At 30.7% G+C, this 17,303-nt stretch overlaps 1 protein-coding gene across 1 annotated transcript in view; it reads left to right on the top strand.

The window, feature by feature from the left end:
* Nucleotides 1–7,395: 7,395 nt before the first annotated feature.
* LOC106684632 (neuroligin-4, X-linked) overlaps nucleotides 7,396–17,303 on the top strand; it is a gene marked incomplete at its 5' end in the record, with an annotated part of 248,080 nt that continues 238,172 nt past the window's right edge. The window contains 1 exon segment of the mRNA XM_067044636.1: nucleotides 7,396–7,584. Coding sequence (XP_066900737.1) covers nucleotides 7,396–7,584 — 189 coding nt within the window.

Raw genomic sequence — 17,303 nt, 5'->3', positions numbered from 1 at the left:
TTTTTTTTTTTTTTTTAGAAACCGATATTCCGATATCATCGGGAGACAATATCGATATTCCGATATTATCGGTTCCTTAATATCGATATCAAAATATCGGATATCAGAGACCAAATATCGATATTCCGATATTATCGATATCGATATCCCATCCCTACATTGCAGGTATATATGACGATCCCATGACATGCTATTTAATTCTAAATTGGAAGTTTCTATATATTCTAAATTATAAAAAGATATATTGTAATGAGTATAACTAAAGATTTCATATGAATATGACATAGGTAATATACTAATATCCTTATTCTTTGTAATATTTACAAAAGAGTCATTATTTCCTAATTTTAGTACACAAATTTTAAGTATATGAATAGGCAATGTAATATTTGGTTGTGGGTATAAAACATTTTGGTTATACAAAATATATACATCAATATCTTCTATATATCCATTAAAAGGTTCATCATTATTAATAGTAGAGGTTTTACAAGAGGTAATATTATTTCTAACCCGGCATCGCAAGTTAGCTACATAAATCTAAGTTCTGTACCCGACGGAACTAAAATATTTCCGGACGAATTTATTGTCAAAACACCTACTGGTAAAAAACCGAGACACGAGCGATCTTCGTAGATCTCTTAACCAGACTCGGGTTAGACCATTAATTATTGATTAAGTTTAAAATTTTTGATTTTAATGATAAATTTGATATATTGTTTGGTATAGGAATCATCCAAGCTATAGGTATAAAAATGAATCTAGAGGAAAACGACGACCTTATTATAAAAAATGTATGCATTCGCAATGGAAAAATAATAAAATTAAATCAACTAACGGATAATAATGAAAATATAAATGGCATAAAAATAAAAGATGATACTGTTAAATAAATGAAAGATAAAAGTGAAAATGAACTAAATGAAAAAATAATAAAATTAGATCAATCAATAGGTAAAAATGAAAATATAATAAGCAATAATATAAAAATAAAATATAATAAAGTTAAACAAAGTATAGTAAAATAGAAAATGAATTAAATACATTAAATATATATAAAAAAATTAATTAGAATATCCCATTAGAGACCACGAATTCGTAACTAATTTACTTAAAAAATATCCGCGAATTATAAAAACAGAAGATGGTTAATTAAAGAAAACAAACTTACTAAAACATTCGACCCCTTTAAAAACTGTTTATAGATACCCCCGACAATTTAAAGAAGATGTAAATCAAAAAATAAAAACATTGTGAAATAATGGAATAATACCAGAGTATAAAAATAACTTACCCTACAATAGCACAATATGGTTGGTGCCGAAATAACCCGACGCTAGCGGTAAACGTAAAATGCGAGTTGTTATTGACTACAGAAAATTAAATTCAGAAATCATACCAGATAAATTTCCGCTCTCAAGTATTGAAGATCTTTTAAGCCAAAAAAGGCTCACAATTTTTTACTACCCTTGATTTAGCATTAGGGTTCTATCAAATCGAAATGGACGAAAATTCTATAGCTAAAACAGTATTTTCGACAGACACGGGACACTATGAATTTACTGGCATGCCCTTTGGCCTATGTAATGCCCCTCCAACTTTTCAACGAGCAATGAATTCTTTGTTAGCTAATACATCAAATGTACTCGTCTATATTGATGACATAATAGTTTTTCGAAATCAAAGTAAGATAATTTTGGGCACTTAGATAACGTACTTTCCAAATTGAATCAACATAATTTATCTATTCAACTATACAAAATTGAATTTTTTCATTCGGAATTACCATATATAGGTTAGATATTAGCACCTGACGGAATCAGAACCGACCCCCGCAAACTTGAAGCAATAGAAAAATTTCCTCTCCCAAGATCAGAAAGGGAAATTAAGCAGTTTGGTCTAACTGGCTACTATCGAAAAATTATTCAAAACTGCTTTTATAGCTCAACCATTAACTTCGTGCTTACGCAAATCAGATAACATAATAAATCCTGAATGTTAAAGTGAAGCCTTTCATAATCTAAAATCTCAACTTCTTAATTCTCCTATATTAATTTACCCTGATTTTTCTAAACCCATGATTTTAACAACTGGCGCCAATAATATCGCAGTTGGCGCAGTACTTTCCCAAATCTCTGAAGGCAGAGATCTATAGCCTTTGGTTCTAAAACTTTATCCAGTATTGAATTTCGATATTCCACAATAGAAAAAGATTTATTTGCAATAGTTTACTCCTGTAAACATTTTAAACCTTATTTATATGGTCAGTATTTTACCATATACTGACCACAAACCTCTCCTTTGGATATTTTATATGAAAAATAATAGTACCCGTATAATGAAATGGATCTTTTTGTTAAATGAATTTAGTTTTGACATTAAGTACATAGAGGGCAAATAAATTAGATGTAATACATAAATTAGCTCATAGAAAAAATTCGGATGAAAATGAAAAACGTACTGAATGTAAACATCAAAATCGATAAGACCCACCTGAAATACGCGACGAAGCATACATAAAATGACGGGTCAGGACGAAAGATGAGAACCTGTACATGCCAGTCTATACCTTTGTAGATAAGAACAAAATAGTGTATGCACATACTAACTACGTAAGGAGACCTAGAACGGATCGTGAGAAGACATGTGTTTTGCTAACAGATGACATTGGACCAGTTGTTGATAGTGTCCCCGATGGTAGCTTATCAACTAACTGACGTGACACATTCTGTAGGTTTAATGACTTTTAAGCTCGCTGACTCTTTTGTCTTAGAAAATTATGACACAGTAATTCATTACTTATATTTCTTTGATTTAATTGACAATATACAAACAATTAAACAGGGTTAAATACATTTCCCAGCTAAAGAATCAATTTATAACTTGACACTTAAATAAATACTGTACTTAAAAGATAAAATCGAATCTCTAAAGGTCACATAACGGAAACAGACGTGGACTTATTAATGGTCTCGGTACTGCTATTAAAAGCTTAACTTGTAATATGGATGCTTCCGATAAGGAAAGGAATAACATTATTGAAAACATAACGAAAATACTATAGAAAACAACTTGCTTAAAGAACTTACAATCAAAAAGAAAATGATTCCCAAATTTAATGAAGATATACAAATTATATATAATAATAATAAAAAAATCATAACACAAACTGACAAAAACAAATACAAAATACACTTAGAAGAACTCTATTCAATTATAAATTATATAACAATTCGAACATTTAACATACAGACCTACAACAATAATATATAATAAGTAAAGATTTAGAAACTTTATGGTTAAATAGTAAAATCCATATTGCTACACGAAATGCCACAGTTCACTCTATTCTATCAATCCCAAAAAGAAAGTAGAAAACTTTCGACATTGGACTTGTTATCAGTTCCATCATTACACCAAAACAATCTTGTAACAACAGTTGTACGCAATCACTTAATTTTATATTTTCACAACCATGCTTTTACTGGAAATCGTACTTATATCAAAACAAATTATTATTGTACTAGTGTGCTACTAAATACAAACTCTTGTATTAATAAAGTTAAACTATCACTCACGAAACACTTAAAAAAACTTTGGTATAATACAAACAAGAATGGTTACATAACAAGTGCTACTTAGCTAATGTCACGTACTCTAATGCTAGCTAGACTAAGTAGGGTCAAATTATATGGTATATATTATATGTAGTAGTGGAGGATTAGTGCTGATGCTACATTAAATTTAGTGGAGATCGGGGGATAACTGATGAAACTCAAAGTCTATTATCACTTAATCAGAGCGTTTCATCAGATCGTTACAGCTGTTTTGGCGCTACACTCTATGGAACAACACAAATTGGGTAATTGTGAACAGGGTACACGATTTGGTACACAAGTGTCGGGGACTAAGTATGTAAAAATAAAAAATAGGTAAACCCTTTTGAGAAATATTCCTGTAATGGCAAATTTAACTAAAAATAAAATCCGTTATTTGGGCGAGATATTCTAAAACACATTGATCAGCGGAACTTTGGATCAAAAATATGACCTATCTAAATAAGCTCCTTAAACAGTTGACGAGGAAAGTAAAAGACCATATAAAATTTCTAACACGCTGTATATTTTCTAATGTTCTTTATATTAGGTATTTTTTTTTGTATTTCAGGAAAATAAAAATGATTAACGGGATTGATTTTTGAACTTAAAAAAAGTACTGGGCCAGTTTGAGGAGCGATGGAACTGCTAATATAAATGTACACTACACAACTTTTACATTGACGAAATAAATGATAATTATAACTCAGAACAAGAAGGTAGTAACAATCCATTCTAATACTATTTTCTTTCTTCTTAAAATTCACATACTAATGAATTTAATTGTGTACTTGGAAGGTTTAAATGACTAAGATACTTAAAACTGTGAGTATGTTTAATACTATCTGCAAGTAAAGGTAATACAGTCCCCGGACTATCTTCCTTTTGTATATTACAGATCAATAAATCACCAATCTTCCAAAGATATAAAAAATTAAAATAACATTGACTCAAATATGACCATTATGTTTATTGTTTAAAGCTAGGTGTGTGAGGACTAGAATAATATTGAAATGAAAAAATAATTTTATTCTGGGGCAAATGTTCCTTGAGAATAAATACATTGTACAAAAATTAAGGTTAATTGTCTGGCAGACATTTAAAAAGCTTCACTGTACATGTTGATATAAAAACCTCCAGTTAAAATATAATTTATAATAGTAACCAATAATGGCTATAAATATATATATAGCTCAAAGCGATGGGGAGGGTTGGTTATGTAGTAGGTGAAGCAATAGGTGTTGTTTAAAGGAAAGAAAGGATGAGGATTGACGAAAAGAAATATGAATAGAATTATGAAAAAAGAATGATGAAGGATTTGCTAAAGGAGGTGGTTCTATGGGAATATAAATCGATTGGTTGGCTTCTTTCGTTTAAAGAATGGATTGATCTTCATAGAGTGAAGAGATAAATGGTATAGGTCGGTTTTTTAATTTTAAAAACATAGAATAGGAAAACATCATGGAGTAATTGTCTTCGGGAGATTGGATAAAGCCACTTCAACTCGGTATACCAACGGGAGACATGAGACAGCCTGGGAAACACGAAGATAAATCTTACGAAGGAATTCATGAATCTCCTCAGTATGAATTCTAGACCTGCAGATAGCCCTCCGTAGACCAAGGAACCGTAGTCGAAGTGAGGGGAAATAAAAGAGGATACTAGGAGCTGACGGGTATTCTGAGGAATGGAATCACTAAATTTTAGGAGTTGTTTAAGAACAGTTATAGATTTGCGGGTGATCTGGGAAATATGATTATTCCAGGAGAGGTGTTGGTCGTAGGTGGCTCTAAGGTTTTTTAATTTGGGGTAGTAGTGAATTGATTGGTTAATTGGTTATTAGGGAAAAGTAAGGGATAAATATAATTACCTGTCTAAATACATTAAACAACATATTATACAGAGAAGGTGGAATTGTGAGTTAGACAGCTAAATGGATCAGCTTGATATATCGCACCCGTTGATGAAACATTTGAGGCTACAGCAGATAAACCACAAAGAAACGTTCTTCTGTTGGCTCTAAAAACCAATCGTTTTATCAAGAATCATAGAAACAGTGATTGTTTGATGTGATTGTTTTTCAGTCACATTCCTTCTTGACAACTTTTTGTTAGAGTTTAATTATGAATTAACTTACGAAAATATTACTAGTTCTAAATAAGAATTATAGAAAATATTTTTTAGCTTGATTTTGATCTATGTTGGAAGTTACTCTAAATTTCCTTTTTAGCATTATATTAACCTAACCATAATTGAAACAAAAATCTGAGCTATTCTTAAAACTATTTAATTAACAATAATATAAAACTAAATAATTAAAGACATTAAGAATGACTGTTTTTTTAATTTTTAGAATATCCTGTATCTGTTTTAGCATAAATGCTGACTTTTAGAACCTACGTTATAGGCTTTTAACTTTTGTCTGGTCTCTAATGTCCCCTGATTTCATACATTAGTCTCACAGCATGCTTTATCTTTTATAAATTCTAATTAGAGAGGAAGAAATGATTACAAAAGCGCCAAGCTAAAGGAAAGGAGGAGCCTTTCCAAGACATCCTTAATATTCGCCTTTGATGTTTTCGAAAAAGGTAGACCTTATACGTTCCCATGGTTCTAAAGCTGATTTTTCAGAACCATTCAGTCGCCATCCTTGAAAGACCTCGGATTTAACCTTTCATAAATGCTACTTCCTTTGAGTTACGCCGTGATGGCGCGTAGAATCTTCTTTGAGTCATATTATTTGTTTTTTATTTTATTATTTATGCTGATGACAAATTGTTTTATATTTTCATTTATTTATTAATCTCATTAGAAAGTCCTTCGACACTCTGATAGTAGTTTATAAATCATCCCTATTGTTGTTTTTCAAGTTTCAAATAATTTATTTTGTTGGTTATGATTGAAAAAGGTTTAGAACACGAAGAAAATGATAGACCAGTTTTTGTTTTGATCCCAAAAATAGGTTTAATTAAAAATAAATACATATATGTATATTAATAAGTAGTTATATATTGGTACATTTTAAAAATGGGCACGGAGCTATACAGTACAGTGTTATTTCGGTAAGCCAAACTAATATACATAATTATTTTTATTTGGTTAATTTTTTTTAAATTTGATTGATAGCTTGAAGTTCTAAAAAATTAATCTTGTTTTTTTGTCAGTTCTATAAACCATATAACATCGCTAGCCGTATTTTGGGCGGCTACACTTTTGTTTTATTTTACATCCCCACTAATGTAAGAGTTTGTTAAAATTAATGATTCAGTTTGTTAAAATTATAAGATTGTTCATATAAGAATTTTATATTTACCATATATTTATATAGTATATTTATAATATATATTACTATATATTTAAAACGTGATAAAAAAAAATGAGTACACCAACAAAATTAGTATTATACATTTCTATTACAAATCAAATTAGTTTTACAGAATCAAATGATTTATACAATATATATCATGTATTTCTAATTCAAACAAAATATATTATGAAAACTTTCGTAGGAATTAGATTACCGTAAACTGTAAAAATGTTAAAATGTTATTGCCTGCTGAGTTATTAAAAAATTGTAACCTTTTTTTTTAATGCCATTCAGTATACTGGAGTGTTTGGATTGCTGAGATTGCACTTTACTTGTAATACCGATTAAAGTAACACACCAACGGTTTTTTATAATATAGATTATTATTTTGCTGACTATACTATAATAAGATGAAATATTAATATATTTTGGATGTTTTAAACTTCAAGATATTATTTAGATATTTACACCAATTTTCCTCTTTGTATCCAGGTTTCCTCAAGACTGGAGCTCGTGGAAGTGCCCAGGGCAACTTCGGCCTTATGGACCTGGTGGCAGGCCTTCATTGGTTGAAGGAAAACATCCCGGCCTTCGGAGGAGACCCGGAGAGGATAACGCTGATGGGGCACGGGACTGGCGCCGCCCTGGCCAACTTCATAGCAGTGTCCCCTGTAGCCAAGGGTAAGTTTTTTAACTGTATGCCTATGGGATACAGATAATAATCATGAATACGGTGGTGTTTACAAAAATTCATCTTAATAGAACAATAGAAGTAGATCCGTTTTATAGACCGACATTTATAAACTAAATTTGATACTTCAATGGGGGCAGATAAAACATATGGATTGGGTTGATCATAATGATGATGACAACATGTTGATTATTACTATTACGAAAAAAGCAACAACCTCACAACAGATCTATTTAGGTATTAAAGTTCTTAAACCCCGAAGTTCGTTAGTTGATATGCTTATTTCCTTCCTTTCATAGCATTCTCAACATATTTTTTTCTTATTATCCGCTTATTTTTATTTATTATGTGAATGAACTGGAATTGATCATGCCCAAACACTCATATAAGGTTTTTTTTTTTTTTTTTTTTTTTAAATTGACAAACTTACATAAGGAAATAACTCTATGTCATATTTAGTAGGTTATTACGAGTTGCATGAATAGTAATTTAAAAGAAAATATATGCTTTGTCCTAAATGAAAAGTTGCTTTAGAATGCATCATATGTATATAAACATTCTCAGAAACATTTTCAGAAAAACTCCTTGATATCATTTTGTTTAAATATTAGTAATTTTTTTTAATGCTAAGTTATTAGAGACAGAACCGCGAAGAATCTAAAACCACTGACATTGAAGAATTATCTAATTACCGCCAAATAAGATATTATAATTAAATCATTTATGAATATTCCAGTAGCCGCCGTGTCCACAATTGTAGGTGTCTTCTGAGCAAACCCTTATCATAAAGGGCACCGGTTCAAATTTTGACTGGGCTATTTGAATATTATTTCGTGGGTGACCCAGAGGAATACATTTCAAACTTCTTACTCGGGCTAGAATAAGTTGTTAATCCGTCCTTCCAGTCCTAGTTAGGGAATATAATTGCGTATATAGTATAGGACTGATCAGATTAACATTATGAAGTAAACGTATTATTCAAATTATTTATCAGTAGCTTCAATAAAAGATGGCTAATTATCTTACGGAACATTATTAGCCACAACGTAAGCATTCTATTAAACTGGAAAGTTGTATCCTTTCAAAACCCTTTCGGATCATGCTTATTATCTTAAAAGTTAATAGTAAGAGTCAAATGCATTGCCTGAAGGGGTATCCCTTCTAACCAATACCACATTTATAAAATCACGGGTTTATTTAGTCTAGTATTGGTTGTTTAGTAGAGCTATGGGCTTCACCAAAACTAACTAATACCTTCCGAATTCACTCTTATAATTCAAAATCCTTAATTCTCCTCACAAATAAATATTCCTAAAGATCTCAATATCCCATACGTTGTAGATGTGGCCCGAAATAGATATATTATTTTTAACTCCATAATCTTTACATACACAAACCCACTTGGTTTTAACCTTTTAACTACATCTAATAAACATCAGAAGCGTCAGAAAAGAAGATGACCACGAGATTTTCTAATTTACAGTTATCATTGAAGTGCTACTAATGGTCCCTTCACAGGATGTAATCATGTCTTCTAAATCATAAGTTAACACATTTACTTTTTGTATTTTATCATACAGTCATAAATTTCAATAAGAATGATTATGAATCGTTAATATCTTTATTAATTTTGGAATTGAGTTAGAAGATTTGTGTGATTTATGATATTTTAGCAATTTTACTAACTGATAACGAATACTGTGTGAGGATTACTGTAAAGCCCCATTTCGGTGTAGCAATGCTGAGAGTTGCCGCCAAGTTGGAAAACCCGCCTCTTTCCTGACACTCATTGTTTCCACCCCTGGAGTGGGAAGTGGGACTTCTCCCTGCCCATTGTTACATAGTCCTCTATTAAAGGCTAACCCTCTTCTCCGCCCATAAGCCAAATTAAAAAAGCTTATTTCTTACGGAACTTTCAATTCTAATTAATTCCGATGGAATTCAGCCCGCTTAAATGGATTGGAATTGGGCTTAATTTTCATTTAATAGAAATCTGAAATAGAATATTCTTTCCTATGAGGTATTTTCTTGGATTATGTGTTTTGAGTTTTTTCTCATACATAGTATAGCTACATCAACGACTATTGGTAGATTGTCTTTTCAACATTGATAATAACAAAAACCAAAATATATTGGAAGATTTTGAATGAAATGCTTAAATTAAAACAAAAATATCTCTTGATCCTTTTTGTTTCTTCTACAACTATTTATTTTCCTTGAGAAGAAATACAGAGGTCATCGAAAGATTGTGATGTTGAATAAATATCCATGTGTTTTAGACAAAATAATAAAAATCATTATAGTAAAATAAAAAAAATAGAATAGAATATAAATATCAGCTCAGACAGATACCTAAAATACTACACAACTATGTTCATCGGTACCTAAAGAATTTAATAAAATAATGTAACAGCATAATAATGATATTAAAAACTCGGAAGAAGACAAAAAAAAACAGCATGGGTACAAACGTTTTTCAAAATAAACCTAATTTTGATTTTGAAAATGTGAAAATAATTCTTAATGAAAGTAATATTTTTAGATGCAATATATATTTCTGAAAATACTAATTATACAGTAAACGTTAAATCGGATTAAAAAAAACCTTAGCCACCATTATTCTGAAACCGCTTTTAAAATTAATTGGTAGTAATTTAAAAATTGTCAATAAAAAGTTTTAAATTTATTAAATAAATATGTCAATAGAATCGTAAAAAAGATGAATATATAAAAAAATAGAAATGTTCGAAATGATTTTAGAACAACAGATCAACAAGGAAGTGATTTGGTCGAAATCACGCTCAACCGCCAATTTTTTCCCGACTTAAGGGTATACCTACTTTATGAGTCTGGGTGGACTTTAGGAGGGGTGCATAACCCACTGGGTTGACTCACGGCTACCGTGTAACACAAAATAATCATCTGCCCAGCCGGATTCGAAGCCGGGCCTTGGGGTTAGTAGCTTTGTGCTTTACCAAAATACCACCGTGCTCCTAAATAATGACATGTTATTAAATTAAATTATTTAAGAAATTAAAAATACAAAAATTATTAGTTAAATTTATATAAGTGAATTATATAATATTTAATGCAGGATTTGTGGTAAAAGTGCGTGTTGTGCGCACAAAAAAATATCTATTTATTGATGCACAAAGAATATAAATATTTGTAGGAAGAAGACTTTTTAGAAAATGATTAAAAGAAATTGTGTGATATTAATTAATAAATGTATTTATTTTAAAAGAAAACTGACTTAGGCTGTTGGAAGACAATAGAAAGAATTTTGTTTAATAGCTTAGTCTAAACAATAGTAAAGTATGTTAGTAGAAATATAGTGTTATGTATTGGGTAAATTGTTGATTAATTTGAATATTTTAGGTGCACCTTGATTATGGCATGAGGGCCGAACCGTCGGGGAAAGATAGACAAAGCTGAGAGATGAGGATCAAAAGATATTAGTGTTTTAATTAAAGTTTAAAACACTCTGAAACAAATTAATATATAATAATAATAAGCTAATATATTTATTTATTAAGGCTGGGTTTGAAAAATAAAACAATACTATTAAGACTATCTACTTCCTATAATAGCCCAGGAATTAATTAACTGTTAAAAATTAGAGGGTCTTATCTAACTTACCCGCAGATGTGAATACCATTTAGGTTTTAATTGCACTTAAAAAAAATAAACATGTTTCTACTGCAATGAGAATAAATATTTGGTATTTTTTGGTTTGGAACCTTTAGATGTTATCGATAATAGAGGATTACATTATACACCTAGTCTCTTAAACTTTTTTAACTCGTAGTCTAACCCCATTTCTTCAAAGGTCAGGACGACGATTATCATTGACCATGGCGTTAATGAACCTTTGGCGTGCCAACTTGCAGTTCTCGGAAGTTAACTTAATAAATTATTAGTAGCGTTTATTTCCTGAAAGGATCTTCAATGTCTTTGACGAGCATCGTTAGAAGGCTTTATATTCATTTTTCTTAATCTTTGTAGCGATTAACGTTGACATCGCTCCTGTTTTGCTTTGCACCATCCTAATTTCTGACTGGTTGGAGAGCCCCTTTTGAAGCTGCTGTCAGCTACGTACGACAGAAGCAGATGGAAGAAGGAGGGCGCTAGGATATTCGAAGAGCCCTTTGTGAACTCCCCCGCAGCGATCCTTTGTATTATAATTGCGATTCGTGCGATGCTTAGTCTAACTTATGTAACGAAAATGGGTTACAACAGTGCATTGTAAATATTCTAATCTCACCTTAAACAACGGCAGTAAGTAGCTCTATATTAAGAGAAGACATTTGAAAATTCGTGTTTTTCACTTTCCATTAATTCCATGGCGTAGCTTTTAGCTGTAGCTTGACTATACCACCTTAGCTGGACTGATATCAACACCTTATAATGCCACCAGGCTATCAAAGGGCGCAATCAAGACTTAATTAAAATATATATAATCCATTTCATGTATCGTATGATATATGCGTGATGTACTAATTTATTTTAATGAAGGGTACGAAAAAAAATATGAATTCGTGTGACTCTTTAAAAATAAATAAAATAAATTCGATAATCTACCTACCTAACTTTTGTAAAAAAAAAAAAATTAGTTAGAAACTGTTAATTAGAATCAGTGAGCAAGTAAGTATTAGTTACAGTCAATTCTGCTAAAGCTATTGCATTCAAGACATAAAAACTCAAAAATTTAAATTTAAATATTCAAAGTAAACCACAATGGTTCATATCCACCCCTTTTCTCTTAGTTCGCTGATGTTCCTCGGGTCCATCCTCTACACAGTCTATACAGCTAACATCTCAATCAATCCTAACACAATCCCCACCAAGTATACCGATGACACATGCATGTTTGCAGTTTATAATAACCCTTTATGCATCACAAACACTGATCTACATGACTAAAATACAGCCTATCTGGACTACGGTTTAGCTTTGGGGCTCCACTAAACCGTCGGATTCCTCTCTTATCCAATCATTACAATGCAATATCCTCAATGCTCCTTATTTTGTCACCGATAAAATCATCCATAAAGATTATGGTCTTTATCGTTCCATATTTAACTGATTCAGCCCGACTCCCAAACCATTATAAGCTCCCCAATTACCCAAACCCACTAGTTTCTAACCCTGCTTCCTCTTCCATTCTTAACAATCCTCTGAGGCACCTGGAAAAAACATTGTCTCGAGACCTTCTGATGTAGAAATATTATTAGAGTTATGCCAATGCGTAGTTTCTCTATATGCCTGTATCATATTATTAAGATCTTACATCAAATTTACCAAATGTATTTTTATGTAAATACATTTGTAAATATCAATAAATAAATATAAAAAATCTAAATATATTAATTTTTTTTTAGCAGCAGAGATTATAACCAAAAATTTTGATTTATCTATAGTTTATATTTATCGTTTATATTTTCCCTGAAGGGGGTGAGTTAAAGTATAAGACGTAATCGCAAAAGGGCAAAAAATAAAAATACAAAAACAACAAAGAATAAATCGCTCCTTAGGAGCCACGATATTTTTTTCCTTGGAAATAACGAAAACCCAGAAAGGATGACTCCAACAATATAAATACAATATATCCCTGCATAAAAATATTTCGAACTATGACCACTAGTGAGTACATTTACATGTAGATAAACAGTAAACCTTGGGGTGATACCTACCCCCGCCTTATACCAATTATCGTAATATTAAGTGAACAACAAAACAGAAAAACATAAATAAATTAACATTTTGAAAGCAGTGTATATGCATAAAAAAGAACAGCAGAACTATATGAACAAAAGTTTAATAATGAAAAGAAATATATGTACACAAAATGGAAATGAAAAAAAAAAATTCTTATCAATTAAAAAACATTAAAACCTATAGGTTGACTTTACATTAACTTAAATGCCATAGATTTACGTGATTAACTAAATTCACACTATTACAAAAAAGAGGAACATAAAATAAAAATTAAAAAAATGTTTAGTTTTAACCCCACGTAGTCCTTGGGTGTACTTCTGGCTGAACACAGGGCTGCCCGATATCTTCTTTACGGCCACCGTCTTCTCTTCTCCAGAAGTATGAAGATGATCCTTGCCACCACTCTCCTATCCAGAACGTGCTGAAGGAAAGTTGTCACGCACTGCACTATTTCCCCGCTTCTGATGTTAATGACCGCTCTTTGAAGTAGAACACCATAATTTAGAAAAACAAAACATACACGATACCAATTCATAAATGGTGATATTTCGATACTAACAGAAAAGACACAGGGCCTGATAAACTATCACCTCTTCATATTGAACAATTGTAACGTGTTCAAAAACCAAACAGTAACCTCCTCAAAACCATCCCCTCTTATCTACGCAGATATCCCCAGTGTTTTATTTAACCATGGCAACCTTAAAATGTGTGAACACATGTCAGAGTACACAACAGAGTTCTCTAGCTACGGTTGCAAGAGCTACTACTCCACTGTATAAACACTATAAAACTTCCTCTTGCACTGCACTTTTTTCAAATTTATTTTCTCTAGTTACTTTAGTTGAATTCTCTAGTGCCTAAGTTTATATTTGTTTTGTGCCGATATTTATAAATTATGTTAGTCACAAGTGTTTTTCTAACATCTAAACTGCTAGATTCCTCACAATGGTTGTGGCGTTTTAGCACCGATTTCGGTCTCAATATAATATAATTTGTTTTATAAACTAAAAATGATGTGAAATTAAAAAAATAACAAAAACTCGTTATATTCTTTCCAAAAGCGTTTAGTTCTACTGGATTTAAAATAATTCATTTTAAAAATAAACACACATCATAGATTTTATCTTCACTAAGTTGACGATATTTGGAAAAAAGTTCATTTTTCGTTTTTTTTTGTTTTTTTTTATACAAACAATTGGTTCTTGAACAATTTATTACTGGAACGATTCAATGTACAGAGCTCTATGTAGGCTCATGTTTAAACATTGATTGTTGAGTCATTTAAAACATTAAACTTACTCTACTTTTTTTTTATATTTATATTGAATTTTTCACTGTACAAAAAAAAAAACAACAAGAAGTAATACTCTGCTTAAAATAAGGTTTATCATTTTTCATCGTCTGGTAGACAGCACTTATCGAGAAATGAGCTAAAATCTGAGGCTTTTCAGATTTTTAACCACAGTTTGTCATTTATAAAAAATCAGAATAAATGCCAAACGGTGCTAAGTACGCTAATCCCATAATATTTTTCAGGGTAAAATTGTATGTAACTTTATATTACATAAGATTTTTTTTACTATTAAAAAAATATTCAAGCTGATAGCTATAAAAACTCCTTTTATACTCTTAGATTACTCTAAACTTCTAGCCTTTTTATCACGTCTAAAAGATGCCAAAAACGAACGAAAAATCCAAACCTTTTCTTTGTGAGAATTAGGTTAAAAGGCAATATTTCATATGATGAAGCAGGTATAAACGAAAATCGACTTTTTCAGCTTATATTAACGAACAAATGACCAATATACAGAGAAAAACCAGTTCATAGTTAATGCGAATTTGGGTCCTTTTCATCCAAGAATAGTGGAAAAATAAAATAAAATAAAGAGTTCTGTATTATAACAAAGTATTTAATGAAGCTGCAAAGTCTTTTCTGATATACGGTTGTGAGACTTGGCTTATTTTATTCTCTTATAATATTCAGATCTAAAAGTTTTTTTTTTTATGATTATTGGTTACTACCTTTAACAACTCTTATATATGATTAAAATTATGCAGTCTTATTTTATTTTCGAATATTTATTGATGATTTTTTGTTTGATTATTGACGATTATTGTTTGACTAGACAGTAGTTATTTTTATATGATTAGGTATGTATATTTGTCTCATTCTCTCATTTTAATTTCCATATCTAAACAAGAAAACTTAGTGATATAGCGAATTTAGGGTAGACCCTGGTTTAACTGGTCCTGGTGCTTAAATACCTCTATGAAATATGAAACAGGGAAAGTTTAGCCCTAGCTGTATTAAGTTTGAATGCGAGGCCGTCTTATGTTAAACTTAACTCAATTAATCTCCCATCAACTTCATTCAACTCCCATCCCTCTGCTTCCTTTAGGATTTAATTCTGACCCAAAATTATCACTGAATTACGCATTATATTAATGTATAATATTTAATATAAGTTAATCTTCTTTTGATCAATAGTGACCTCCTTCTTTTACTTTCTAAAACTTTTTCAATAGGGTGTAGTGGTAATCAAAACATCCAAAAAACGCCTTCCCACAACAAAGATTGGATTTATCTATAAGATAACTATCATACGATATCATACTAAATTTATCGTAAGCATGGGTTAAACACCACGCAAGTAATGAAAAACGTCTTAATCTTCAGAACGGTGATCTCAATCTGATTTTGGATTTATGAAATTTATCAATGAAATTTTTCTTTCAAACTTGACGAGTTCCATGTTGACATGTTTCATATGTTCCAAGTTGTTTCATGTACTGAGAAATAACATGAACAGACGCCAAAAGAACAACAGCCCGGAGTTACTGCTACGACCCCTGTAACATTGACAAAGATAGTTGCTTCAAAGCTGCAGATAATTCTTAAACACGATAATTGAAAGGAAATCCGACTTGAAAAAATTAATTATTTGTAAGATTTTGCATTTATCTCCAACAATTAAGTACCAGCACTTACTATAAGAGGGAACTACAAGATGTCATTAAAATCAAATCCAGGCTCTAATGACATACTACTGATTCCTGAAACCATTGTTGGAAACGAAATAACAGTCATTTAAGTGGAATCCTTTTGATAGATGATGTTAAGACCCGATATGAAATAATTTCACGTTTACAAATTTAAATACATAAGAATCTAACTGCTTTCCTGATAAATTAAATAATTTTATTGCGTTTACTTATTTCACATAATCTTTACGACAAGTGACGCTGTTGTGAGAGAAACATAAGTGGGAGGAAGAGCTCTGTTCGGAGTTCCCCAGGCTGAATGTAAATATTTTGAATAGGACTGGTTGTGTTTAAAACATTATTTTACTATAAGTTTAGTTTTTTTATTATTATTTTTTATTTCTATTTCTCTTTTATTTATCATTTAATTTGTATATTTGTAAATATGTTGTGAATGAGCTCTATGATCGATATTATCATTCTCTAAAAATACGAAAGAATGTAATATTACACAATAAAAAATCCTTAGGTATTTCTTTTTAAACGATTTCATATATATGTAAATATTTGAAATTTTTAATTACATGAAAATCATAGTCCTAGTTATCACAGGCATAAATCTAGCTCCTTGTTTTCTGTTTTAAATGTCTTAATGTCTACTTGAAGGTAGAAGAAGGTATGTTGTCAAGGTTATCTCTCAGGTTTTATTGAAGGTCAGTTATTTAAAAAAAAATACCAATCCTTTAAATACTGTTTTTTATCATTTTTCGGACATTTGTTTTTAAAACATTACGTCGGCAACTGTGATAATAAGTAAATATATTATTTCCTTTCGACATGGTTATTCATAACTGAATAAACATTTTTTTTCCGGGTTGAGATTAATATATTACTAAGTAGAGACGTACGCAGATTTTTATAATGGGAATCATTGGGTCAAAGGAAGAGTAAAACTGAATTAACCATGGGATCGAGTTGCTTCTGAATTAAAATCAGGAATGTAGGT

The sequence above is a fragment of the Halyomorpha halys genome, unplaced genomic scaffold (assembly GCF_000696795.3).
Source record: "Halyomorpha halys isolate HHAL.00 unplaced genomic scaffold, Hhal_1.1 Scaffold596.1, whole genome shotgun sequence".
NCBI classification, from domain to species: Eukaryota; Metazoa; Arthropoda; class Insecta; order Hemiptera; family Pentatomidae; genus Halyomorpha; species Halyomorpha halys.
The sequence above is the reverse complement of the archived record's forward strand: the minus strand, read 5'-3'. Positions and strand labels throughout refer to the sequence as shown.